This window comes from Aythya ferina (genome assembly GCF_964211825.1).
Source record: "Aythya ferina genome assembly, chromosome: 27".
In the NCBI taxonomy this organism is placed as follows: Eukaryota; Metazoa; Chordata; class Aves; order Anseriformes; family Anatidae; genus Aythya; species Aythya ferina.
This window is the reverse complement of record NC_140310.1, coordinates 922,918-948,556: the sequence shown is the minus strand read 5'-3', so window position 1 is coordinate 948,556 and position 25,639 is coordinate 922,918. Positions and strand designations below refer to the sequence as shown.

The 25,639-nt window shown below is 49.0% G+C and overlaps 1 protein-coding gene and 1 long non-coding RNA gene across 2 annotated transcripts in view; both read right to left on the bottom strand.

The window, feature by feature from the left end:
* Positions 1-610: 610 nt before the first annotated feature.
* Positions 611-25,639, bottom strand: part of LOC311424210 — a 31,245-nt gene continuing 6,216 nt past the window's right edge. The window contains exon 2 of the long non-coding RNA XR_014686014.1: positions 611-1,022. This is a non-coding gene — a long non-coding RNA (uncharacterized lncRNA). The remainder of the gene's footprint in view (positions 1,023-25,639) is intronic.
* On the bottom strand, positions 5,998-24,927 carry LOC311424396 (ATPase family AAA domain-containing protein 2-like; the record flags this gene model as incomplete). The annotated part of the gene is made up of 10 exons (XM_084499497.1): positions 24,845-24,927; positions 24,038-24,197; positions 23,099-23,189; positions 22,357-22,671; positions 21,299-21,425; positions 20,666-20,849; positions 19,495-19,680; positions 18,143-18,272; positions 17,795-17,991; positions 5,998-6,267 (listed from the first exon to the last, which is right to left on the bottom strand). The coding sequence occupies exons 2-10, from the start codon at positions 24,167-24,169 to the stop codon at positions 5,998-6,000; spliced, it is 1,632 nt and encodes a 543-aa protein (XP_084355623.1). The 5' UTR covers positions 24,170-24,197; positions 24,845-24,927.

Below are 25,639 nucleotides of genomic sequence, written 5' to 3'. Positions count from 1 at the left end.
AGGCTGCCCAGCGCAAGACTTGGCCATCCCCAGCAGGCTTGCCCTCCCACGCAGCACTTGCCATGCCCACCACGCTTCCACACCACCACTTGCCCAGCCCAAGGCTTACCCAGCCCAGGACCGGCTTCTCAGCCTCAGCGGCTGTGCCCATCCTTGCCATTTCACCTGATGGCACATTCCCAGCAAGCCAGGCGAAATCTGTCCCATCAACACCACGCGTTTCTTCAGCCAAAGAGATCTCGTCCCAAAGAATTCCCCTCTCGGAGGACTTTTCCAAGCACTTCCTTCCCCAGGGAATGGTACCCACCCCATTCAAGACTTCCCATCCCAAGGCTTTCCCATCCCAGGAGCCATTGTTCATCCCAATGCTTTTGCTTCCCAATGCTTTCAAAGCCCAGGAACATTTCCCATCTCTCTCCTTTCCTAGCCCAATGGCTTCCCACCCCAAGGAAGCCTTCCCATCCCAGCAAGGAGTTCTCGGCCCACTCAGCATTCCCCATCCCAAGCATTTCCCAGTTTCACCATGCAACACACAGCTTGGCCACCCCACAGCTATGCAGAGATCACAAGAGGGATTTGGACCATGCTGATAGACACAAGGTCACGGGGATTTGCTGTGCTGACGATTGCTCTTTATTACAGATCAACACAGATCCCCAGTCCCAAGGGCGCCAGGCAGAATCTGGCGAATATGTAGCTACAAGGCTCTTCCATTTCTTACCGGGACAGAAAGAGATCTGTGCGTTTCTCTCTCTCCACCTTCGGAAAAAGATAGGAAGGGGAGAGCACTAATGAACAGGAGCATGCTTAGCTCAGCCACCGGCATGGAGGCTGCCCGCTCCTCAGCACCTCTAAGCAGCAGCACCTTCAAGTCTCCTCCTGCAGCAGCAGCACATCAGTGTCTCTTGTCCCACCAGCAGGACAGTGGCGCCTCCCATTGCACCATGCCGACCTCCACGCCTCGAGTGCCAGCACCAGTCCTCAAGGCGAGCTGGACGCTCAGGGCACTTGTGGCCTCCCACCTTTGTGAGCTCCAAGGCTGACAGTGACTCTCTGCTGAGCTCCCACGGCTCTCGGGCGTCCCGGTGGCAGAGCTTACGGCGCTAAGCTGACTGCCAGGAGAAAAGGCTCCCGTGAAATGGCTGCTCCACAACGGCAGGAGCAAGGTCTGCTGGGCTGGGGGTTTGCAGGGGAGCTCGGCCTTGGGCCTGGCAACTGCGCCTGGAAGCCAGGGACGGCCTTGGTGTGCAGCTGGACACCTGGGCCTGAGAAAGCAAGGTCTCTTTCAAGACACTTGGCACCATCGTCACCCAGTGGCTGTCTCAGGGGGACGAGAGAAACGCACAGCATCACTTGCTTCCCTGAAAAAGGGATGGATTTTGACCCCAAAGCGAGCTCCTTTCTATCAAAAGCATCACGTCCTCCTCTCTTTCTTGTATTTCGCTATGAATTTAGGAATCCCTGCAATCCCTGCAGCTGTGTCCCCTGCCAGCTTCTTGTGTGCCCCAAGCATCCTCGCTTGCAGGGCAGTAGAAGATGCAGAAAAGGCCTTGCCTTAGTGGAAGCACTGCCCTGCTGGAGCTCCAACATCCCTCTTAGCAGCACGCTGTAGCCCCCAAATGCCCCCGAAACGGCACATTTCAGCTACTGGGAAGGCAATGAGCTCTCTCAAGGTGAGCTACCCGCTCAAGGCCCAGGTGTCTGTGAGGCGGTGTTGGCAAGGAGTCCTGTTGTGTGAGTCTGTTCTTTGTGGGTGGCTGATACCGTCTTGGGCCCAGCTGCAAGGCCCGTCACAGGGGCTGGAGCGGCCACAGGGCCTGTCAGTGGGCTTGGAGTGGCTGCAGGGCTCATCAGTGGGCTTGGTGTGTCCGTAGGTCCCATCACAGTGCTGGAGTGGTCACAGGGCCTTTCGTATTGGCTAGAGTGGCTGTAGGGCCCGTCACAGGTTTTGGAATAGCCCCCCAAGGCCCATCACTGGGCTTGCAGTCGCTGCAGAGCCCATCACTGGGCTTTGAGCAGCCGCAGGGCCGCTCTCAGGGTTGGATCAGATCCACAGGTGTTTTCTTCCTCTTGGAGGTGCTGAGGAGTATTGAATAGTCTTCAAAAGGCATAGGCCAGAGTGCAGAAAATGTGTAGCTGATGCTAGAACCAGTTACTTTTTCTTGTCCACTGCCTCCTCCTCATTCACTGCCTCCTCCTTGTCTACCGCATCCTCCTCGTCCCCCGCCTGCTAATCCTATTTCTCATTTTCCTCCTCCTTCTCCTCCTTCCCTGCCTCTTGCACCTCCAACACCTCCTCCACCTCCACTGCCTCTTCCTCCTTCTCCTTCTCCAGCCCCACCGACTATTCCTCCTCCACAGCCTCCTCCACCTCGGCAGAAACTTCCTGGCCAACTTCCTCTGCATGCTCCTTGCTAAGGCATGCTGGTAGCAATGATGGTGAGCCCAGAGATGTCAGGAGGAGTTGCCATGAACCAGGTGTGCCAAGGCGGCTTCTCTGGGAGGCTATGGTTGTGAGCGCTGCCCACCGCTCCTAATTCTAGTTCCATTTGTCACCCCACAGGACCATGGCACCGTGGCCCTGTAAGGTAGCAGCTGGCGGCTCCTATCATCTTGATGACGCTCTGTGATGCGCTGCTTGTTGCCTGGGTAGCGATTGTTAGCTCTTATGCAAATGGCTTGTCATCAATCAGGGCTGTGGCTGCTCCTCCCTATAAAAGGGCCAAAGGGGGGCAGTGGGAGCCAGAGTGTTGGAGAGGGGAGATGGGAGAAGGTGGAAACAGAAAAGGAGGAGGAGGAGGAGGCGTAGGTGGAAAAGGGGGAGTAAGAGGGGAAGGGGGGCAGTGGAGGAGGTAGCGGAGGAGGAGGTGGTGGAGAAGATTGAGGAGGTGGCGGCATTTCTGGAAAAGGAGACGGATGAGTAGGAAGTGGTGACAAAAGAGGAGGCGAGCAAGGGCTAGGCAGAGGGACACGATGGAAGTGGAAGAGGAGAAGAAGGTGGTGGAGAAATAGTAGAATCTTAGAGGAGGAACTGGTGGCAAAAAGGAAAAAAAAGAGGAGGAGGTGGAGGAGGAGTAGGAGGTGGTAAAGGAGGAGACCAAAAAAAAAAACAAAAACAAGAAGGAGGAGAAGGTGGCAGAGGAAGAAGTGGTAGAGGAGGAGGTGGAGGAGGAGGAGGATGTGGAGGAGGTGGAGGTGGAGGAGGAGGAAATGAAGGAGAAGGTGGAGGAGGAGGAGGAGGAGGAGGAGGAGGAGGAGGAGGATGTGGAGAAGGAGGAGGTGGAGGAGGAGGAGGTGGAGGAAGATGAGGAGGAGGAGGAGGTGGAGGAGGAGGAAGAGTTGTAGGAGGAGGAGGTGTAGGTTGTGTAGGTTGTGGAGGAGTTGGAAGAGGAGGTGGAAATTGAGGTGGAGGAGGTGGAGGAGGAGGTGGAGGTTGTGGAGGAGTTGGAAGAGGAGGTGGAGGTGGTGGAGGTGGAGGAGGCCAAAATAAAAAAAGACAAAAACAGCTAAAAAGCACAGAAAAAAAAAAACACTAGAAATGAAAAAATCAACATTGTGACCATCAACTATCAATCTCAGAGCAAGCTGATAGGAAACACTCATTTAAATCATTCTGGACAGATGTGACGAGAGAGAGAGAATTTTCATGCAGAGAATCCGAAGGAAAAGAAAAACTCATAGGCATTGATAAAGAGTTGAATAAGAAAGGAATAGAAAATAATAAAAATAATACAATCAATTAAAAACACAGTAAATAAATTGTATTACTGTAAACAATTTTTTCCCAGCCTAATGATCTCCTATCACCACCATGACCACCCATCCGAGCAATTTCCCATCCCATCATTTCACACTCAAATGAATTCTTTCACCGCAGTTCTTTGTGGGCGCTCCATCCCCACCAGGCTTGCTTTGGAAGGCCCAGGAGAGTCTTGTGGGCACTGGCCTGGGGTCCCAGGCTGAGCCAGCTGCTGCCTGGCAATCAGGGAGGCTCGCTCCGTGTCTTGGCTTGGGGTTGCGTGGCCAGGCTGTGGGAGCGGGGGGCTGCAGGGGGGTCCTCTGTGAGGAGAATGCAGCAGCTGCCCCATGGGAGCTCAGGGCCGCTTCCAGGAGGCTCCTTCCAGGAGGGACCCACCCGCTGCTGCCCAGAACGCAGAGCAAAAGGCTGATGTTTGCGCCTGGGGGAGAGCCCATCTAAGAAAGGGAACAAAAGCTGCTGCCCAGCAGCGTCTGGCTCAGGGAGGAGTGAGAAAGCTCTGTGCAGCCCCCAAGGTCCGTGCAGCAGGAGGCAGGAGGTGCTCCAGGCTCACAGCAGCACTTCCCCTGCGGCCTGTGCAGGGAGAGGCCCCTGGTGGAGCAGGCTGTCCCCCTGCAGCCCATGGGTCCCCCGTGGAGCACATCTCCATGCTGCAGCCCCCCTGTGGCTGGAGGAGCCCCCGGTGGTGCAGGTGGCTGTGGCCTGGAGGAGGCCGCGGCCTGTGGAGAGCCCCCGCAGGAGCAGGCCCCGGGCTGGACTGGAACAGGCTGTGCTGAGCCTGCTTTGCCCGTGACGCTCCTTGTGGAGTGATCTCCCTGTCCTTCTGGCAGCCCTTGAGCCCTTGCCAGCCTCTTTTCTCCCCTTGGCGTTGGAGGAGGGGCAGGGAGAGAGCGCTTGTGCTGGAGCTCAGCTGCCCAGCTGAGGCAAACCACCACGGCTCTGTCTTGCTGCTGCTGCAGCACGCTGGTAGCAGCCAGCACCGTCTGCTCTTCGAGCCTCAGCAAGCCCACAGCATCTTCCCAGAAGGGATCCCTTTCCTTCACGCCTGACAGGCGCCGCCTCCAGAGGCATAGGGCTTGTGCCCTGTTTGCAAGCGCTTTCTCAGTGCCTCCTTCCCCAGAGAAGGATCTGGATCCCAGCTGCTTGGCTTCCCTGCCCTCTGCTGCCAGGCTCCCGCAGCTGCTATCCCAGCAGCGCAGCAGCCAGCTGACAATGTGCTTGCCTGGAGGAAAGCTGCAATCTTGTCCCATGCTGGCAGCTCGCCCAGGGATGGGGATCACCTGCTTCCTGCTGCTTTTGTCTCTGTGCCTGAGACAGCAACGGGGTAGTCCCCGCAGCCAGCTCTTAGGGCCTGTGCCAGGCTTGGAGGGGCTGCCCAGAACATGCCAGGGGCTCGAGGGGCTGCAGGGCGAGTGACAAGGCTTTGAGGGGCCTCAGGTCCCACCGTGGTGGTTGAAGTCGATGCAGGGAACATCAGAGTTGTTGGAGGGGCTGCAGGTAAAATCCCAGGGCTTGCAGGGGCTGCAGGCTGCGTCACAGCTGCGCATCAGGTCAAGACGCATTTTCCTAGAACCATACATTTCCTCCTGAAGGGGCTGAAGAGCATGGAATGGTCTTCAAAACGCACAGAGCAAACCCCAGCAAACGTAGAGCTGCTGCTAGCAAGTAGGTAACTTGATTGTTCCTCTTGTTAACTTTGTTTCACAACAACAGGTGCAAAGATGTATCTTGAGTTGAGGGCAAAGGTGACCTTGGATCTGAAGCACACAGGCGTTCGCTAATGTACCCCATCCGGAGTGACTCCCGAACGACTCGGAAGGAAAAATAAAGTCCAAAGCAGTGCGTTGTGATAAAGAGAGTTTAATAGGGTAGAAAAAGAATAAAAACAAACAAAATAAGAAATAATGATATTTATAATTTATATTAATATATAAAAATATTTAATACTATTAAATGCTAATACTTCTAATTTTATACTAATAAAACAATGCCATACTGTACAACACAGTCAATAAAGTGGATTTAATTAAATAAATAAGAGAACCAAGAAATTAAATGAAAATTAAAAACTTTAAATTTAATAAAAAGAAAACCCATTTTTCCCAGTCCAATGAATTCCTACCCCCATCATCACTTCCCATCCCACTGATCATTTGCTATCCCAAAAACCTCCCAGTTCTTATCCCCTCGGCATGCCAGTGCAAGAAGAGCTGCAGGCAGAGGCCTTGCTGAGTGAGCACCTAACGAGAGGATTCTAATCCAGAAGGCAGGAAAGAAGAGCAATGCCCCAAAAGAAGCACGGGGCCCATCTTCATCTGGTGGGCCGCCCGCTGCCGCTCCTCCTGGGCCAGCTTCTTCAGGCGCTCCCGCTCGGGACGCTGCTGCGACGTGATGGGCACCGACTCCTCCTGCTCCTCCAGCGGCGTGGGCGCCGCGGCGCGGCCCGCCCAGGGCCCCACGCGGGGCATGTAGTCCACGCGGGGCTGCGCCGGCCGCTGCAGCGTGCGCGGCTGCGTGGGCAGAGCCGGACGCTGCGCTTGGCCCCCCGCAGCTGGCAGGCCCAGTGCTCTGGGCGCCGGCTCTATGGCAGCGTCCCCTGTTCATGCCGTGCTGCCTGGTGGTGCTGGCACCTCCTTTTCCTTGCCGCCAGCCGGGGACTGGGGGGCAGCGGGCACAGCACTGGAGCCTGGCACTGTCGGCGGGGCGCTGGGCATGCTGCTGGGGCTGCTGGAGGTGGGCTGCGGCTGCACACAGGACGGCTGGTGCACTGGCCCCAGCACCTTGGCCCTGGCCCCCAGCGGCTGCAAAGTCTCGCTGGGGGTCTTTGTCCTTGCGTGCTGGCGCTGCAGCGTCTTGGCCCCGCTGGCTTGGGCCCGGAGCCTGTCCTGGGGCCGCACGGCACAGGGCTCCCCACTCGGAGTCTCCAGCAGCAGCCGCGCTCTGCGGGGAGGTGGCGACGCTGCTCCTTGCCCCCCTGCAGCCCCCGGGCTTCGTGCTCTCTTGCTGGGTGCCGTGGTGCTGTTGATGGCCGGCTGCTGCCCACTGCTGCCTGCTTCCGTGCTGCTGCCAGCCCCCGTGCTGCTGCCACCCGTCTTCCCCTGGCACAGTCTCTTGCGGCCTTGGCCAGCCTGGCCCAGCAGCATCTTCCTCTCCTTGCTGGGGGGGTTCTCTGTTGTCGGCCTCCTGTGCTGGCAGCTCTGCGCTGTCCCGGGGGTGCTGCTGGGCGCAGGGCGCTTGGCCCCCCGCTTGGTGCCGGTGGGCACAGGGGCAGGCGGGGGGCTCTGGAGGGGACTGCGAGGGGGACTGGGCAGGGCTCTCCTGAGGGCTGGGAGAAGTTGAGGCCTCTTGACGGGAGCCAAGGGAGGCTGGGGCAGGGTTCTCTTGCGGGCAGGGATGAATTCCTGCTGGGGGGGCCTTTTGGGGAGAGGCTTGGGCAGGGGTCTCCTGCGGGCAGGGTCGGGGGGGCTCCGGAGGGGACTCAGGCGAGGCTTGGGCAGGGCTGTCCTGAGGGCAGTGAGGAAGTCAGGGTCGGGGGGGCTCTGGAGGGGACTCAGGCGAGGCTTGGGCAGGGCTCTCCTGAGGGCAGTGAGGAAGTCAGGGTCGGGGGGGCTCTGGACGGGAGCCGAGGGAGGCTTGGGCAGGGGTCTCCTGCGGGCAGAGAGGCAGTCAGGGTCGGGGGGCCTCCTGACGGGAGCCAAGGGAGGCTGGGGCAGGGTTCTCCTGCGGGCAGGGATGAATTCCTGCTGGGGAGGCCTTTTGGGCAGGGCTCTCCTGAGCTGGGGCCGGGCTGCAGGCTTGAGGGGGGAGCTGAGTGGCGGCACAGCAGCTGCAGGGGGCTGCAGCGCCCGCCCAGCCTGCACCTTGTCGGGGTGCAGCCCAGGGCTTGAGGGGACCTCACCGAGGGCTCCTGTGGCTTCCAGTCCCTGCGTGCTCGGCTCCTCGATGTCCTCGCAGAGGTCAGGCAGCTGCGAGAGGAAGCGGCTGAGGGCAGGACTGCTGGGCAAATCGGGGAAGGCGTCCTGGGGCTCCACGGCATCCAGGCAGCTGAGCAGCTCCTCCAAGCCGGAGCTGTCCAGGTCGGCCGGGAGCTGGTCCTGCACGTGCTGCAGCTGCTGGCTGTCCCCTGCCAGCTCTGGAAAGGCCTCGGCGAAGGCATCAGGGCCCAGCTCCAGCAGCTCCAGGGGCTCCTCAGGCACCTCTGCAAGTGTCGCCGCTGAGGACGAAGCAAGACAATCCCCCAAGACGGGCAATGTCAGCTTTGCCATGGCCCCTGGGTGTGGGGCCACAAGCGGCCGGCTGTGCCAGTCCCAAACTCACCGTCGGGCGTCGCCGTCTGGGTGCTGGCGGTCCTTGGAGCCTGGGCAGGCTCGGGGGGAGTGTGGCCGGGCAGCGGGGGCCCCTGGTCCTCGCTGAGCCCCACGGCGTGCAAGCAGGGCTCCGGCAGCTGCCCCCGGCTGCTGCTCAGGGTGCGGGGCGTGGGGAGCGCCTGCCCCCGCAGCGGAGGCCCCGGGACGAGGGGTGGCGGGGGGTTGCGCTGGGCGGGGGCCTGCAACAGGCAGGTGCCTGCGGGGTGCAGGAGCTCCCCATGGAGCACGGCCCTGGGCCCCAGCCCCAGCGCATGGTGGGGCACCAGTGTCCCCGTCACCATGGGCTGTCCCCACTGATGGACGGGGGCACAGGGAGGAGCGCTATGGGGGAGCTGCCCCACGGTGGGTAGCTGCACCAGCTGCAGCTGGTGCCCCATGCTTGGGAGCTGCACCAGCTGCAGGTTTTGCCCCACAGCAGGGAGCTGCACCAGCTGCAGGTTTTGCCCCACAGCGGGGAGCTGCACCAGCTGCAGGTTATGCCCCACGGCGGGGAGCTGCCCCACAGCAGGGAGCTGCCCCCCGGCGGGGAGCTGCCCAAGCTGCAGGTGGTGCCCCTGGGCTGGGAGGTGCCCCCCAGGTGGCAGCTGCACCCCGGCGGGGAGCTGCAGCACCTGCCCCTGGACCCCCGGCACCACGTGCCAGACGGTGGCCTGGGGCAGCGCGGAGGGGAGGGTGGGTACCTGCGGGGGCTGCAAGGGCAGCGCCGTCGCTCCGGGGAGGGAGGGCAGCAGCCAGGCAGCCACCGTTGGCGGCACGGCTGGGACGACGAAGGGGGAGTTTTGCGTCTGCGCAAGCCGCGGAAGCCGTCTGGGGAAACCCTCTGTGGGAAAAAGGGCGCTGGGCTGAGCTCTGGGGCGCTGGGCTCGCCAGCAGGGCCGCAGCCCCGGGAGGAGCGGGAGCCGGCTGCTGGACCTGCCATGGTGGCTGGAGAGTGGGGCGGTTGCTTGGGGAACCCGGGCAACGGGGGTTCCGTCCCAACGGCTCACCAGCCCCTCGCCGACATCTTGGGGAGGACTGCAGGCTTTGGACCCAAGCAGGCTGCCCAGCGCAAGACTTGGCCATCCCCAGCAGGCTTGCCCTCCCACGCAGCACTTGCCATGCCCACCACGCTTCCACACCACCACTTGCCCAGCCCAAGGCTTACCCAGCCCAGGACCGGCTTCTCGGCCTCAGCGGCTGTGCCCATCCTTGCCATTTCACCTGATGGCACATTCCCAGCAAGCCAGGCGAAATCTGTCCCATCAACACCACGCGTTTCTTCAGCCAAAGAGATCTCGTCCCAAAGAATTCCCCTCTCGGAGGACTTTTCCAAGCACTTCCTTCCCCAGGGAATGGTACCCACCCCATTCAAGACTTCCCATCCCAAGGCTTTTCCTTCCCAAGGATTTCCTACCTAGAGAACACTTCCCATCTCTCTCCTTTCCTAGCCCAATGTCTTCCCACCCCAAGGAAGTCTTCTCATGCTGTAGCCCTGAAATGACCCCAAACGGCACCTGGCAGCTACTGGGAAGGAAATGAGCTCGGTCATGGTGAGCTAGCCGCTCGAGGCCCTGCTCTTTGGCCCAGGTGTCTGTGAGGCGGTGTTGGCAAGGAGTCCTGTTGTGAACGTAAGGATAGAACAGATCATAAAATAAGAACAGAATTAACCTAACAGAACATAATAAGAACAGAACAGAACAGAACAGAACATAAGAGCATAAAACAAAGACATGTCACGATCCTTCTGCAAGTGCAGGGTAGGCGCAGGGTTGCTTTGCATTTGCAAAAGGAGTAAGAAAGCCTCCAACCCCACTGGACCTCAGCCACCTGCAGGATCCAAGCAACGCTCCCCACTTTCAGTTATCTCCCTCCCATGCACACAGTGGGAGCAAGGTTGAGCAAACACATTTTTGAAAATTTTTATATTAATGAAGAATAAAAGAAGTCTACAACACCCAAACTCTCTGTGTACCCAAGGCAAAAATCGTGGATTATTCTGCCTCAATACCGTTTTCAGACCCAATTTGTCAAGTCATCTAGCAGAGGATTTCTCTCTTGTTCACTCACTAGCTTAGTAGAGCACCACTTTACATAGGTGCCGGAGCAAATTCCTCAACCATCTGAAGGGACTTGATCCCAGAAAAGTTCAAAACTGCAGATGACCCATGATTTTGTGGTGAAGCATCTATTAAATTAGAGCTCTTCCCTGAGGGCACAGTGAGACAATGTGAGAAGAACCCCGTATCTCACTGATTGAGGCTTTATAACTCTACAGAATTGTCAGTCAACAATAAATGGAAAGTGCAGGAGATATGTTCTTTCTTCCTCCTCTCCCTGCCATACATTAGCAGAGAGATTGTGGTGGGATATAGGTTCAGAGCCTCGCAGAAGAAGGATTTGAACCCAGGCTCTCCACAGTCTGCACCACTGCCTTCCTGATGGCTTTTGACCGTTTTGTTTTATATTTTATTTATTTTATTTTATTTTATTTTATTTTATTTTATTTTATTTTATTTTATTTTATTTTATTTTATTAGCATTATTATTCTTATTTCTGTGGATGGTGTCTAAGTCTGGGGGGGAAGAACCAACCGTGGGAGGAGGGAACGCTACTACTGTCTGTGACAGTGGTGATTTCTGGACAGTGTTAGCAACAGAGCTTGTGCAGAGAAGAGAAAATGACAGGCAGTCTCTGTTGTTATTCCATGTACTAAGTACTGTGTGCAGTTTTGGGCTCCACAGTATAAGAAAAAGACATAAAACCGTTAGAGAGTGTCCAAAGAAGGGCCACAAACAGGAGGGTCTCTTTTAACAGGGGTATTGAGATTTATGGCAAGGTTTTGGTAGGAATTCAGGGGCTGCTCTGTGCTGGACACAGCAACAGATTCACCATAAGCCAAACTCAGACAATAAGCCAAGGTGTGCTGCCTCTAAGAATGCCCAGAAAATATTGGATGGAGAGAGATGGAGAGAACAAAAAGAATGAGGAACAACAGAGGGAACATCAAGGTCATAGGAGGAGGAGAAGTAGATGCTCCATGGTGGAGCCCATATTCTTTGAAACCTGTGGAGGATCCATGGCAGAAGAGCTGAATATTCCTGACAGGGAGTGCAGCCTGTGGAGGGCCCCCACTGGAGCAAAGTAGAAACGACAAGAAAGGATCGGCAGAGAAGAACTGCTGCATATTCATCACAGCCTCCTCCTGTGCTGCCCATTTCCCCAGTGAATGGGCTGAGTGAGATCAGCAGGTCAAACAGGTGCTTGGAGTGAAGTTGAGCCCAGAAGAGGAGGAAAAGCGTTACCCCTATGTGGTTTCATGTTTGTCCTTTTGCTTCCCAACACCTGAACTAGGAATTAAATTTATACAAATTAGTTGGCATTAAAAGAATTTCCTCAACTCTCAGTTAAGAGAGTTTTTCCCACAACAGTCATTGATAAGCAATATCCCTGTCTTTATCAAAGCTTTTGCTTCCCAGGGATTTCCTTCCTAAGGAACATTTCCCATCTCTCTCCTTTCCTAGCCCAATGGCTTCCCACCCCAAGGAAGCCTTCCCATCCCAGCAAGGAGTTCTCGGCCCACTCAGCATTCCCCATCCCAAGCATTTCCCAGTTTCACCATGCAACACACAGCTTGGCCACCCCACAGCTATGCAGAGATCACAAGAGGGATTTGGACCATGCTGATAGACACAAGGTCACGGGGATTTGCTATGCTGACGAGCAAAGCTTCTTGTGTGCCCCAAGCATCCTCGCTTGCAGGGCAGTAGAAGATGCAGAAAAGGCCTTGCCTTAGTGGAAGCACTGCCCTGTTGGAGCTCCAACATCCCTCTTAGCAGCACGCTGTAGCCCCCAAATGCCCCCGAAAAGGCACATGCCAGCTACTGGGAAGGAAATGAGCTGGCTCAAGGTGAGCTACCCGCTCAAGGCCCAGGTGTCTGTGAGGCGGTGTTGGCAAGGAGTCCTGTTGTGTGAGTCAGTTCTTTGTGGGTGCTCCATCCCCACCAGGCTTGCTTTGGAAGGCCCAGGAGAGTCTTGTGGGCACTGGCCTGGGGTCCCAGGCTGAGCCAGCTGCTGCCTGGCAATCAGGGAGGCTCGCTCTGTGTCTTGGCTTGGGGTTGCGTGGCCAGGCTGTGGGAGCGGGGGGCTGCAGGGGTGTCCTCTGTGAGCAGAATGCAGCAGCTGCCCCATGGGAGCTCAGGGCCGCTTCCAGGAGGCTCCTTCCAGGAGGGACCCACCCACTGCTGCCCAGAACGCAGAGCAAAAGGATGATGTTTGCGCCTGGGGGAGAGCTCTTCCTCTTGTTTGGCACTTCATCATCAAACCAAAGGAAAACTATTTGCCTTTAACCTCTTTATTTCAGGCCTTCTTTCCTAGTGGTCATTCAAAACTGGGAAAAAAATAGTCTACCAAGTCAGGGTTTTTTGATTTGATAATCAATCTGCAGACTGTTAAGTCATCAAGCACTTCAAGACTGTTTGAAATAATCTCTACCTTAATATAAAAGGAGTACTGCACACTTCTGCTCAGGAAGAAAATCACGGAAAATGTCAACTTTGATTTTAGATGTTGAATTTATTGCAGTGAGATCTTCCTCATCGCATGATTCTATTCGGATTTAAACCAGATTATCTACGGAGAGACCAAGATTAGGACAAGAACTGCACAGAGTTCAGCATGAAGCCAATCAGGAGCTCAAGTTTGTATTCTTTGTATTCAACTTTATCCTTCTCTTGCTGGAAGGACCTGCTTTTTGACTCTCCTTCTCTTCAGTAGGAGCATTTTCCCTCTTGCTTTGGTAATGCTCTTTCTCAGTGGTTTTAGTCTCGTCCTTTGTATCTTGGCATCTCTCTGTAACAGCTGAGGAGGAAAGGTTTTTAGAGCTACATTCAGTGTCAGACTTGAGGAAGGAAGTTTGCCACAATTTCTCACCAGGCTCACAAGACTCTTTGCTGTACAAAACGTTTTCTTCTGAAATGAGGTCACGTTCTTTTGATCTTCTTGGTTTCTCCTTGTCTTCACTGTCATCACATTGGTATTGTGCGAGGTATTCATCATTCCCAGGAGATTTCGGAGGGTCCGCGACACTGCACAAAATAAAATCACATTTCTCACTTCTGCTGAAGGACGTGAATATTACGAGTAAAATCTTCCAACGTTGAACAAACAAACAAAAACCTCCGGACTACTCGAACACTCGCAAAGATATGCCATTTAGAAACCTGTCCGGTGATTAGGACACCTTCTCCAGCTCCCAGAGAAAGTGCTTTTTCCCCTCTTGCTTCTGAAGCCATTGCACTCAAAAAGCAAACGCATCTGTCTCCCTCCACATGCCGCTCTGAATAAGAGCCAGAATATTCAAAACCACTCTATTCGTTCTCCCCACATAGCCGAAAAAACACCAGTTGAAACAGAGTTTTCTACCTCTCTCCCACCAATTTACATTCACGTATCCTATGACTGCAAAAATAGAAGGCGGGGCTCAGGAGGAACAGCCAGTGTTGGAAATGAAAAAAAGCAGCCCGTTTCTTCAGAGTCTTAAGCCTATGCTACTAGGAAAAAACAAACCAAAACAAAACAAGAGGAGAGGAGAACAACAGAGGGAAATTTACTTATTCTCCAGGTGTTCAATTGCAAAGCCTCCTCTGGAGGATCAACAGCTGTGAATTCAGCGTGCGTAGGAGAAATCAGATCTACATCTGAACCACAACTATTTCAGTAGTATCACTAACTGATGTTACTCTGAAGAAGCAGTCAGCACCGTTTCTATGTTAGGAAAGAGCTGAACAGAGTCTGTTATTCACATGAAGTAGTCAGGCAGGTTTCTTTAGGAAGGCTGGGTTTCACTACAACATTACTAGCCTGTAAGCCTCATGGCATCACCTTCCATCTTGACTGCTAAACCTCCTTGCTCCCTACTATCTTCTTTGCCAAGATACAGCTGTCCACATTTACTTTTGCTACTTGGCTGCACTGGCTTTAAGAAGGGATCTTGCAACTCATCCTCTTGTTTGCCACTTAATCATCAAACCAAAGGAAAACTATTTGCCTTTAACCTCTTTATTTCAGGCTGTGAGGAATGTTTTAACAATTCGTGTCCATAAAGAACAATTCTGTTTGAATCCTGTCTGCCTCTGGGCCCTGCACTGGCAATTTAATTCTTGAACCACAGATGCAGTGTGTCCCAGTCTCCCCCTCATTCTAGTCAATTTATCACTTCTTAAATTTATGAACCTGTTGGCTTTTGTTATTCCGGACTTCTATTTCTAACACTGCTATAGATGTGTCTGTGAATGGCTGGGGAAGAATGTTTTAATTACTCGTGTGTCTGGGAGTTTCAGAACAACTGATAACAACTAGTGACTGTTATGGGATACTATGTGGATCTTTGGTATCTGGTTAGGCGGGGCCGAGAGATAAAGAGGAAGGAGAAAGAAGCTGAAGGGCGGCTGGGAGACAAGACTTGAAGAAGATGTTCCGTAAACTTGGTATGGTGCCCAGTAAGTACAAAGGTGGAGAGGAAGACTACGAGCCTTCAGCATGAAAGACCCCTAGAGACCCCCAGAAGAGACCCCAGAGGAGACTGCGCATGCTCCAGTAGCGTCCTGTGCTGCTCGGATGCTCCCGCTGCTCAGACACGGGGGCTTAGAGAGCCACCGGGCCAGCACAAGCCCCTCAGCTCACCGTCAAACTTCACATTTGGCATCTTTCACTTCACCAGCGCCACCGGACGAGGAGCCCAGCGATGCCTGACGCCGCTCCGGGCTCACCTAAACGTGGGGCTGGAAATTCAGATTCAAAGCTGCGAAGGTTTTTCTTAGTGAAAGCATGGAATGAGTGGCCATCAGTGACTAACCTTACAGGAAGGCATTCACTTTGTGAATGCTGCAGTGAATGAAGACTGAAGGCGTTTTCTGAATGACCTAAGGAGAGTCCTCCCCGAAAAGCAGGACGGTTTACTGTCTATGTAACATCTCCTTTGAAGGTTCGAGCACAAGATCCACCAGGTTTAAAATCTCAAGACACGGATCTGCCACCATAGAAGCAATACATTTCATCTACTAAGCCTAAATACCGTATTTTGCCTCCTCTGTAGGTTTAAAAAAACACGACCATGCTTGAAGGAATGCATTCTCAGATATTCTACGTTTTTACAGTGCTTTAATTAATACCACAGACATGTTGTGCTGTTCAGGGGAATTTGCAATTACATTTTCATTTCCAACCAAACACAGCCTGACACAAATTGGGAGTAACAGGAACTAATCATCTGGAAGCCGGGATATGCATCATTCGCCATTTTCTAAGAAAATGACAAAAATATAAAACCCCAGCAGTCTGAGAACGTGAGCATTGCGGTAAAGGCCTGATCAAACAAACGCGAAAAACTACTACAGGAAAACTACTGACAGACTAAGGTTAATTGCTTTGAAAGGGCTGTGTGGGTGGACTCATTGTCTTCAAGTTCAAGCTTTTTTCTGCAGAAACTGCCAACAATTATGCCAAATATAACAATGGTTTTGCAAGATGGATAAACGTCTTCCAGACTGAAAGGGAGAAGTCGTACTGTTGTTGTTGTCTGTGCACAGACAGCTAAGCAGTAAAGAGCAATGCTAAACAACCACGATATCCCAGAACACACAAATACTGTGTAACAGTGACAGAAAGTGCTAGAATTCAAAACAAAAATTACCTCCACCAAATCAGTTTTGTCGTAGTCTTCTCTATGGTTGTAAATACACTGATTAATGATGCCATATACTTTTTGCAGGTGATAAATGTCAAATCCCTTCGTTATCTCAGTGACACAGCGTAACAGTTTCTGAAGACAACAATGGAGCAAAACAACAACTTTAGAATCGTACAAGATCCTTTGAATACGCTCTACATGTTTTCGGAGGTTGAACAGTAACAATACAAGTGACATCCTACTTTTTCTTACGCTATTAAATAAAATGTGACACTTCAGAGAACAGATTAAATATCCCATGAGATTTCAGCATGGAAAATGAGTTAATTTTTCATACTTCAGAGAAAGGAAAGGCTGAAATTTCGGACAATCTTTTACTACTAACCAATCTATCACATTAATGGTTGTAATTGCAAGCCGACTGCTCCCAAAGCAGCAGAGAACGACACGATCCTCTTTGTAGGACAGCTGCTGCCTCAGCAAAGCCACTGTTGCATTTCATTAGAGAAGCATTGCAGCAGCGCAGGGCACTGTAAAAAGGCTGCAGATCTTGTAGATACAGCTGTGCCAGCTGGAAAAGGAAGCACCCTTAGGTGATTACCTTTACCCACGTGTGCCATGCCTACAACTCTGCTGGCAGAACAGATTGCTCAAACGCCCAGAGCAAAGGCGGATTAGTTTGCTCAATTCTACCTTTAAATTCAGGGGTGGGTAAATAGCAAAGTGACTGCTTGTAGCAATCACCTCTCTCTCACACAGTCATTTCTATTACCAAAGACGCAGAGACGATAATCTCTGGCACAGCAACAGTGACAAGCTAGTGGCAGCACCTTCTTCCACTGCCACAGCTGTCCATTAGCTGTGTGAGCCTGCGAGTATGTAGCTTTAAGGAGCAGCCATACCAAATGGAAATACTACTGCCCCCTGGAAATAACGCTGCTTATCATCTTCTCAGCAAAACATTTGCGATGCATCAGAAGATGCTGAAATTAACCAGTTTGCTTCTCAAAAATGGAAGGGCTCTTTCATTTTTCATTAGAGCGGCTAGGAGAGGACAACAAGAAGTAGGGAGGTCAGAAGCACGTGCATGGTAGAGAAGAAACACTGAGGGTGGGAGATTCTTTTCACTTTGCTTCAGAAAATCAAAACAGTGAAAGCTGAGCAAGCCATCCGGCATTCTCTTTGTTGTCGACATTGAGGAAAAGGTGCATGAATTGCACCTGTGAAGTACCTATTGCAGGCATCTACTTTAGAATGAGATAACTGGGCGCTGAGGTGCTGATTTCTTCCCTCAGACCAGAAGAGGAGCCTAATGACTAGTTGAGATGAGGACATATGTATCTGTCTAGATTTTTCACAGCTCAAGAACCTAGGAGAAAAGGGGAAGAAAAGCCAGTGGATGCCCACATGAAGAGGACTTTGCTGATCCGCAGGTATATTCAAGTTACATCTGTCTTTGAAATATACGCCCCTAGTTTAGGCTTATCTAATAAATTAAGGAGAAAAAGGCATCTAAGCAGCCAATTGGAGGAAAAAGAAAACACACTGCACTTAAGGTTGATTCCTATTGAGGAGTTCCAGATGAAACAGAGAACAGGATCTCAAAACTTATTTTTACAAACTGCTGCTCCTATTCCTGTTCCCACAGGAACTGACAGTCCAATAAAGGGCTTTAGACTTCATTAAAGTAGTCCTGTAAATACTGTTTGTAATTATAAGGAAAGATCTCTGTGCTTTTCAGTGCTGTGACATGCCTACATATCAAAGCCTTTTCACGAGCAAACTGTGTTGGCATTTGGACTGGCTTTTTAGAATGAAACCAGGGCTTTCAGCGAATAATCCCGTAAGAGACATTTGAGAGTCAGCAGAAGTAAAAGCACTGCCTCTGCTTCTTGCAAAATCCTAATAGTGCAGCCCTAAAAACAACGTTGAACCTTCCCCAAAACGCTGAGAAATACGAACACTGAGAAGTTACAGACACACACAGATCAGCACTACTTTACCTTCTGTGGGTCAACGGGCTTTGCAAATTCCCTGAAACGTCCGTCAGTGGCAAGTCGGTGAGTAACGTCCCTCAAGAAAATTCTAAGGTCACGCAAGGTATCCTCCTCTTCCTCCTCCAGCATCCCTACTTCTTCCTCTTGTGGCTTCTGAGGCTCAGCTGGTGGTGCTACAGGCGGGACTTCCAATGTCCGATCAACTTCAATTAATCAGGAAAAATTAGCCAATTTACAGTACTCAAATACAAGCATATGACAACTTACTGACAGAAAATGACCACCAAAGCAAATCCCAAAGAGCTAGTAACTTCGATAGGAAAGTTTTAGATGTACTTCTCATATCCTCCTCACCTCTTTTCTTTACAGGAGGCTTAGCCACTTCATTTAGAATTAGGTCCTCAAAAAAAGCTGCTCTCTCTGCCCTACCAGGCAACTCAATATTGCACACTTCTCCAAATTCCTTATTAAATAATTTTTGGATCTAAAGCAGAAGGAGGAAAGACATTTCAGATTTAAGGCCACAAAAAACTCATCTTCTATTCCAAAAAGACGAGTACCTTTTCAAATTAATAATAACCTGAAGAACACAAACTGAAAAAAGTTATCTTCCTGGCCTTAAAAGGCTACATTTTCACAGGCTGGCACGGCAAATTCAAATATCACCTTTAAGAATCACCTGTAGAATTAAAGCTCCGTGAAGGAATTGTACGCTACACTGATAAAGTAATGGCTTTCACCGCATCCAACATCGCTTCCTTTGGATTTACTTGCCTTGCTGCATCCTTTACTTAGACCCTTTATGGCTATAGAGGGAAGAGAAAGGCTTCAGCAGACAAGTGAGGGCTTTTTGCTGAGTTTTTATTTCTCTACCAAAAGGTGTCTGAAGTAGCTAGTACCTCTACGTCTTCCTCCATTTTCAAGTTCTAGTATTAAAAGGTAGGTGAGGAATTTCACTACTTATTTTAGAAGGAATTTACAACCTGTACAAAAACTTCTGTGGGAACTCAAGCACTTTCAAAGCAGTTGATAATAAACACGTCTAGGTAAGACCCGTTCTCTTCCCGCAATGACTGAGACCAAATCATCAGAATGAGAACAGCGTGGTCCTGTTTTGGGCACCTTCCCTTAATGTAAACTCTCAGAAGTCAATGAAGTTCTGCACGTACTTTTACTACAGTTTATTTAGGAATACAACTAGAATTCGATTCCAAAGTTACTTTAGCAGAAATTGGAACTCAACTTTCCAGCTTGGAAAGCTTTGGCCTATATGAAGAAAGAAACTGATTTATTTATTTCTTTTTTAATCAAAGTGTTTCGATTCTTTACTAAATTGCATTATTAGCAGTTTACCCAACATAGCATGGAATGGCAGACTGTCAGAAGAAATCTCTTCAGTAAAGACATCCTCTTGTCATTTCAAGCACCGCATATTCTTGACTGAACCACTTTGTAGCCACCGGAATTATTGTATTAATTTATTATTTGCATGTGTGAGAAGGGGGTGAAAGTCACTTGCTTGACTCAGAAAAAACCTTAAGCAGATGCTTTCACAGTATTCTTTTTCTCTAAGCAAATTTTAAGTGATTTGTTAGGGTGCCTGAGTAATAACAGCATGCATTTAACAAAGCACATCATTTTGATGCTGAAAGCATTCATAAATTACAAGACACTGAAGAAATAGTAAGGAAAGTATTGACAAATACCTCTTCTGGGAGATCTGAGTGACGTACATCAGACGTAGCAAGCAGCAAAACTGGCGAAAATGCTGGAATGTTACATAGTAGAGTTAGAAAAGTAAGTTTCAAGGCAGGTCCAGCGTTGTCCCACCATAAATGGATATCTGGGACATAAATTGTGCTTGGTGCTGTCTTCTGAGCATTTCGGATCAGCTAGTGAAAAGGAAAGCTTGCGTAAGAAAACTAAAACACGTACAAGAACCTCTTAATACATAGCTACATAGCCATCTGACTGCCCCATGAAATGAAACTACGTGAACAGAATGGCAAGCATCCTTTCACATACGGAATTTCTCTGTGCACCCTTTCAGATTATCAGTATTCGGAGAACTCTAGTCAGAAGATGGGAAGGATATATTCAGGCAGTGGCTAGACACCGTAGCTATACGGCCACAGCCACAATCATCGCATAACAAAGAAAGGAAATGTCCCTCTTATGGGACACATCAGTATTCAGTCGTGTAACATGTCTGTCCTTACTTGTACGGCTCTCAAATGTTTCCACTAAAGGTAAAAATATTTTAAGGTAGTGATGCCAAACAAGAAAATGGATTTCCTGCCTAAAAGTAAAAACACCAAATCTGTTCATTTTTTCTAGTTAAAACCACATCACCGTGCAAATGAAGTGTTTTCTGAATGTTAATGCTTTTATTGCACATACCGCAACAGCACAAGTTGTGTATGTCCGTGTGAAAACAAAAAAAAACAGAAGCCCCAAACCTTGGTTGCCTTACTAATATAATTTAGAAGAAGGCTACAAAAAGTAGCCGACATGCAGTCTGATACAGAGCCATCTCCTGGGAGCACACAGTCTTAGGAGGCAATGAGAACCACTTTCTGGATCCCAGTGACATGAGCAGCATTTCTTTCCACAAAGAGATGTTTATTAGCAACACCGCCCAGCTTCCTGAGCTGCTAGCAACATCCTCACTGTAAAATTGGGTATGGAAAATGTGGACATGTACAACATCCAGATTGTTTGTGGTGCTGTCTAAAAGAAAAGGGGATTTTCAGACAGAAGCAACATTAAAACAAGGCCACCTCCATTACTAATGAATTTTGCTCACCTTACTTGCAACTCGATTGATCCTTTACATACAGTCAGTGAATCCGATGAGAAGAAAAAGAAAAAAGGTACCTGTCCACAGATTTCTTCTGGCGGTGCAACTTTTGTAAGCAGAACAGAAAGGTCCAGGGTGTGAACGAGAAACTTCTCCAAAGCGTGCAACACCGCGGGTGCCACGTAAGAAACCTGGCCGTACCCTTCTTTTCCTACTATTAGCAGACAGGGCCGGCATGATGTTGGTTTGCAGAAAGCACTCCTAGAACAAGAGTTAAGAAAACAAGTTTATAAATGAGGTGCTGAATAGACACACAGATGTTCCAAGTACTTTGAAACAGAAGGGCAAAAGGTGGCAACACAAACCCATAAAGTTGGCGTATTTTTAGCTAAAAGGACAGACAGCACATTTATGTGGTCTTGAGTCTTTCAAAGAATGCCATGGATTAAGTCAACGTGTTCTGGTAGTCTACGGATCACTTTGGCTTAGGAAGAGAAGCCTGGGCTTTTCAGTTTGGTCATTCAGAGCAACCTCATTACAACTTTAGTCCCTCCACCCTTTCTTCCTGTGAATACCAAGCACCCCTTCAACACACAAACTTGATGTTACCCCTTCGTCTACCACCCCTCGCACTTTTAACAGCTGGAACTGTTTACAAAGACTCAGCAGACCTGAGAATTTAAACGTAACAGGGATCTATCTTTCTTTACCTGCTGAAACAGAGGCGTTTTTTCTCTGGTCCGTCAGGCATTCCATCTTTTAATTCATCTCCAGAAACCAAGGATGCATCATCATCACTGTCGAACATATCATCTTGTAAAATAGGATTGAAATGGTCTGAAAGGCAAAAGAGGTTTGTTAACTTTCCTGAATAGCCTTTGTCTCTTTCTCTTACATTAATACAGCTTCTAAATCAGTGCCAAAACCCTTTCTTCATTTGAGAGCACACACTGAAAGCTATTTCCTAGAGTTCATCCCACCACAGATCTAAGGACATGGCACAAGGCCCTACAAAGCTGTACTAAGTACCACTGATGTGTACGTATAAGGTACGCTACTCTTGGTGATTTTTTTCTCCCCCTTAGAATAAAGGAGATTACGAACAATTTCTGCAGTTGCTAAATAGCTAAAAAAAAAACAAACAACAAGACCATTTCTTTCTGGAGGAGGTTCCCACAATGAAAGCACGGGGATTAAGGATGTGATGGCCACAGAATTCCATTCATCTAGTAAATATCATGCTAATTGATCTCACGTACACGTGTATAGTACGATCCACAAACATTTAAATTAGGAGACTGGTTAAAAATGATGATAGCTAAAACAATATTTAGCTTAGACCAGTTATACTTGTATCCTGGTCCTGACATTCTTCAGAAAGGAATTAGAAACATTGACCCAGAAATGCTTCCCCTCCAAATATCTGAGTTTTGATTTTTTAAAGAAAAATAGGTGCCTTATACTTCAAACCTCAAGTCAACCTCTACAAATGCTAATTATCTTAGCTGCCGTCAGAAGCAGGATGCTTCAGTAGAGAACGCATCGTCCTTTACTGTGTGTTGAGTCATTCAGAGCTTCCATTTGGCATTTCAGTTTCGAATCCACAATAAAACCTATGCGTTATAGTCCAGACTTGCCCAAAAAAAAGACATGCACATGCAAATAATAAAATTCTACCACCATTATGTCTGAAAGGTTTAAGTTGATTGCACAAACCACAAGTTTTTGCTTTAGCAGAATTATAAAGAAGTGGATGCTGTGGTTATACCTTGCTGTCGGTCCTCCTTTAGTGCAAGCTGTGCATGCGGGAAGATCTTCTGCACAACTTGTAAAATATTCTCTACTGATCTTTTAAAAAGTGGCTTGAAAATGGGTGATAGTGCTTGTACGGGTGAAGCCTCGATCCTGTTTGAAGCCGGAACAACCTTCTTCATAGCCATGAAAAAGTCCTTTGCTTTTATTTTAATAGAATTAACGTCTAGTAGCAACTTCTCCCTACTTGCATAAATATGAGGATAGCATTGGCGTAGAGAGCACAGCGCAGCTTCAGTACAGAGGGATTTGATATCTGCACCACAGTATCCTAACAAACAAAAATCAAACGTTACATCAGTCAAGGCCCAGGTTTACAACATGCAACATTTAAAGAATTTGTAATGCCAAAACCAAACAGCTTAACAGGGAATTCAAAGTGCTACCGCTCTGCAGGGAAGTTTCATGTTGCTCACTGCCTGATATCCTGCACTTATGCAGCTGAAGCAGACTCCTCATCAAAAACTATACTCTTGAGGAAGATGCCCCAGAACCGTTTAATGTTCTCAGACAACAAGAGGAACGACAACAAAGAGTAAATAGATGAAAGCATCGAACTCTGATTGCTATGAAGATGTGCCAGCTGCCTCGTCGACTAGTTGTGCAGCAAGGCACAAGAGCATGGGTACTGCCTGGTACAAGCTAAGGTTCTTTACAACTTGGTCACAAGCAAGAATCCCTTTTGGTTTCAGTCTTACCAATGCATTTCTCAGCTAGTTCATCAAGCAACATGTCCAGTGGCTGAGGGGTCCAGTCACGAGTATGAATCTTGAACATTTCTTTTCTAGCCTGGAAGCAAAATCATTGCATTTTAGCTTGTCCCAAGTTTTCCTTAAAAACACCAACAAGAAACAAACAAACCAAAAAGCAAACAAACAAACAACAAAAACAGTCCTCCCTCAAAACCCCTCATCTATTAATACGCTTTTCTTACTTGCTCAACTTTCAAGTATTTTACAGTTATTTAATATACACTCTGCATTGTCAACCATTCTTATTTGTTATACTGAACTTTTTCTAGGAACCTACAATGAAAGAAAAGGCATTTATAGCTTCAATAACAAGTTTCCAAACTAGGAGACCTAAGGACCCAGAGGAAAATACTGCAATGAAAAATGTATCCAGAAGCATTTCTTTGCTGTCCAAACAACTTCTCTAAAATTTAACAAGCTTTCATTTTGACAGTCTCATTACTTCATCACATTTGCCTTTCAGTCAGTAAATTCACAGAAAGCACTTCTGGCACAATGCTTCAAATTGCTACAATTACTATAGAGAAGAAAATAATTAACACTCAAACTACTACCACTGATCCGGGGCACAATCAAATGCAAACACGTCCCCTATTCATTCATAAGTGAAGGATTGAGACCAAAAACACAACTTCATGATGAAAACACCCAAGTGGACTAAATAATTAAGCAAACAGGTACAACTTTGAGAATGAAAGGTTTGATTATAGAACTAACTACTTGGTGGTATCATCCTGACCATATATATCCAGTACCAGATTTGCCCTCCATGGAACAACGCAGTGTCTCCACATATCACTCTTTTGTTCAAGTTGTCAATTATTTTTTTTTCCTATAAAGTTGGACTTTGCCATGGTAGCACTAACATTGAATTTAAGTTCTCACCTCTTTATTTGGCAAGTTGAAGAGGAACTCTCTGCCAAAGCGTCCTGGTCTTTGTAAAGCAGGATCTACAGAATCCAGTCTGTTGGTAGCTCCGATTACCACGATCTCCCCTCTGTTATCTATGCCATCCATAAGCGTCTGAAGAGTTGAAAAAATGGAACTAATAGAAAAATATAATTTTTATTTACTGGTTCAGTAAATTTTGTTACATTCCACATGACTTTCTTGATGCCGTAACAACCTTCTTCCCAGTGGTCATTCAAAACTGGGAAAAAAATAGTCTACCAAGTCAGGGGTTATTGATTTGATAATCAATCTGCAGACTGTTAAGTCATCAAGCACTTCAATACTATTTGAAATAATCTCTACCTTAATATAAAAGGAGTACTGCACACTTCTGCTCAGGAAGAAAATCACGGAAAATGTCAACTTTGATTTTAGATGTTGAATTTGTTGCAGTGAGATCTTCCTCATCGCATGATTCTATTTGGATTTAAACCAGATTATCTATGGAGAGACCAAGATTAGGACAAGAACAGCACAGAGTTCAGCATGAAGCCAATCAGGAGCTCAAGTTTGTATTCTTTGTATTCAACTTTATCCTTCTCTTGCTGGAAGGACCTGCTTTTTGACTCTCCTTCTCTTCAGTAGGAGCATGTTCCCTCTTGCTTTGGTAATGCTCTTTCTCAGTGGTTTTAGTCTCGTCCTTTGTATCTTGGCATCTCTCTGTAACAGCTGAGGAGGAAAGGTTTTTAGAGCTACATTCAGTGTCAGACTTGAGGAAGGAAGTTTGCCACAATTTCTCACCAGGCTCACAAGACTCTTTGCCGTACAAAACGTTTTCTTCTGAAATGAGGTCACGTTCTTTTGATCTTCTTGGTTTCTCCTTGTCTCCACCATCATCACATTGGTACTGTGCAAGGTATTCATCATTCCCAGGAGATTTCGGAGGGTCCGCGACACTGCACAAAATAAAATCACATTTCTCACTTCTGCTGAAGGACGTGAATATTACGAGTAAAATCTTCCAACGTCAAACAAACAAAAACCTTCGGACTACTCGAACACTCGCAAAGATATGCCATTTAGAAACCTGTCCGGTGATTAGGACACCTTCTCCAGCTCCCAGAGAAAGTGCTTTTTCCCCTCTTGCTTCTGAAGCCATTGCACTCAAAAAGCAAACGCATCTGTCTCCCTCCACATGCCGCTCTGAATAAGAGCCAGAATATTCAAAACCACTCTATTTGTTCTCCCCACATAGCTGAAAAAACACCAGTTGAAACAGAGTTTTCTACCTCTCTCCCACCAATTTACATTCACGTATCCTATGACTGCAAAAATAGAAGGCGGGGCTCAGGAGGAACAGCCAGTGTTGGAAATGAAAAAAAGCAGCCCGTTTCTTCAGAGTCTATGCTACTAGGAAAACAAAACAAAACAAACCAAAACAAAACAAGAGGAGAGGAGAACAACAGCGGGAAATTTACCTATTCTCCAGGTGTTCAATTGCAAAGCCTCCTCTGGAGGATCAACAGCTGTGAATTCAGCGTGCGTAGGAGAAATCAGATCTACATCTGAACCACAACTATTTCAGTAGTATCACTA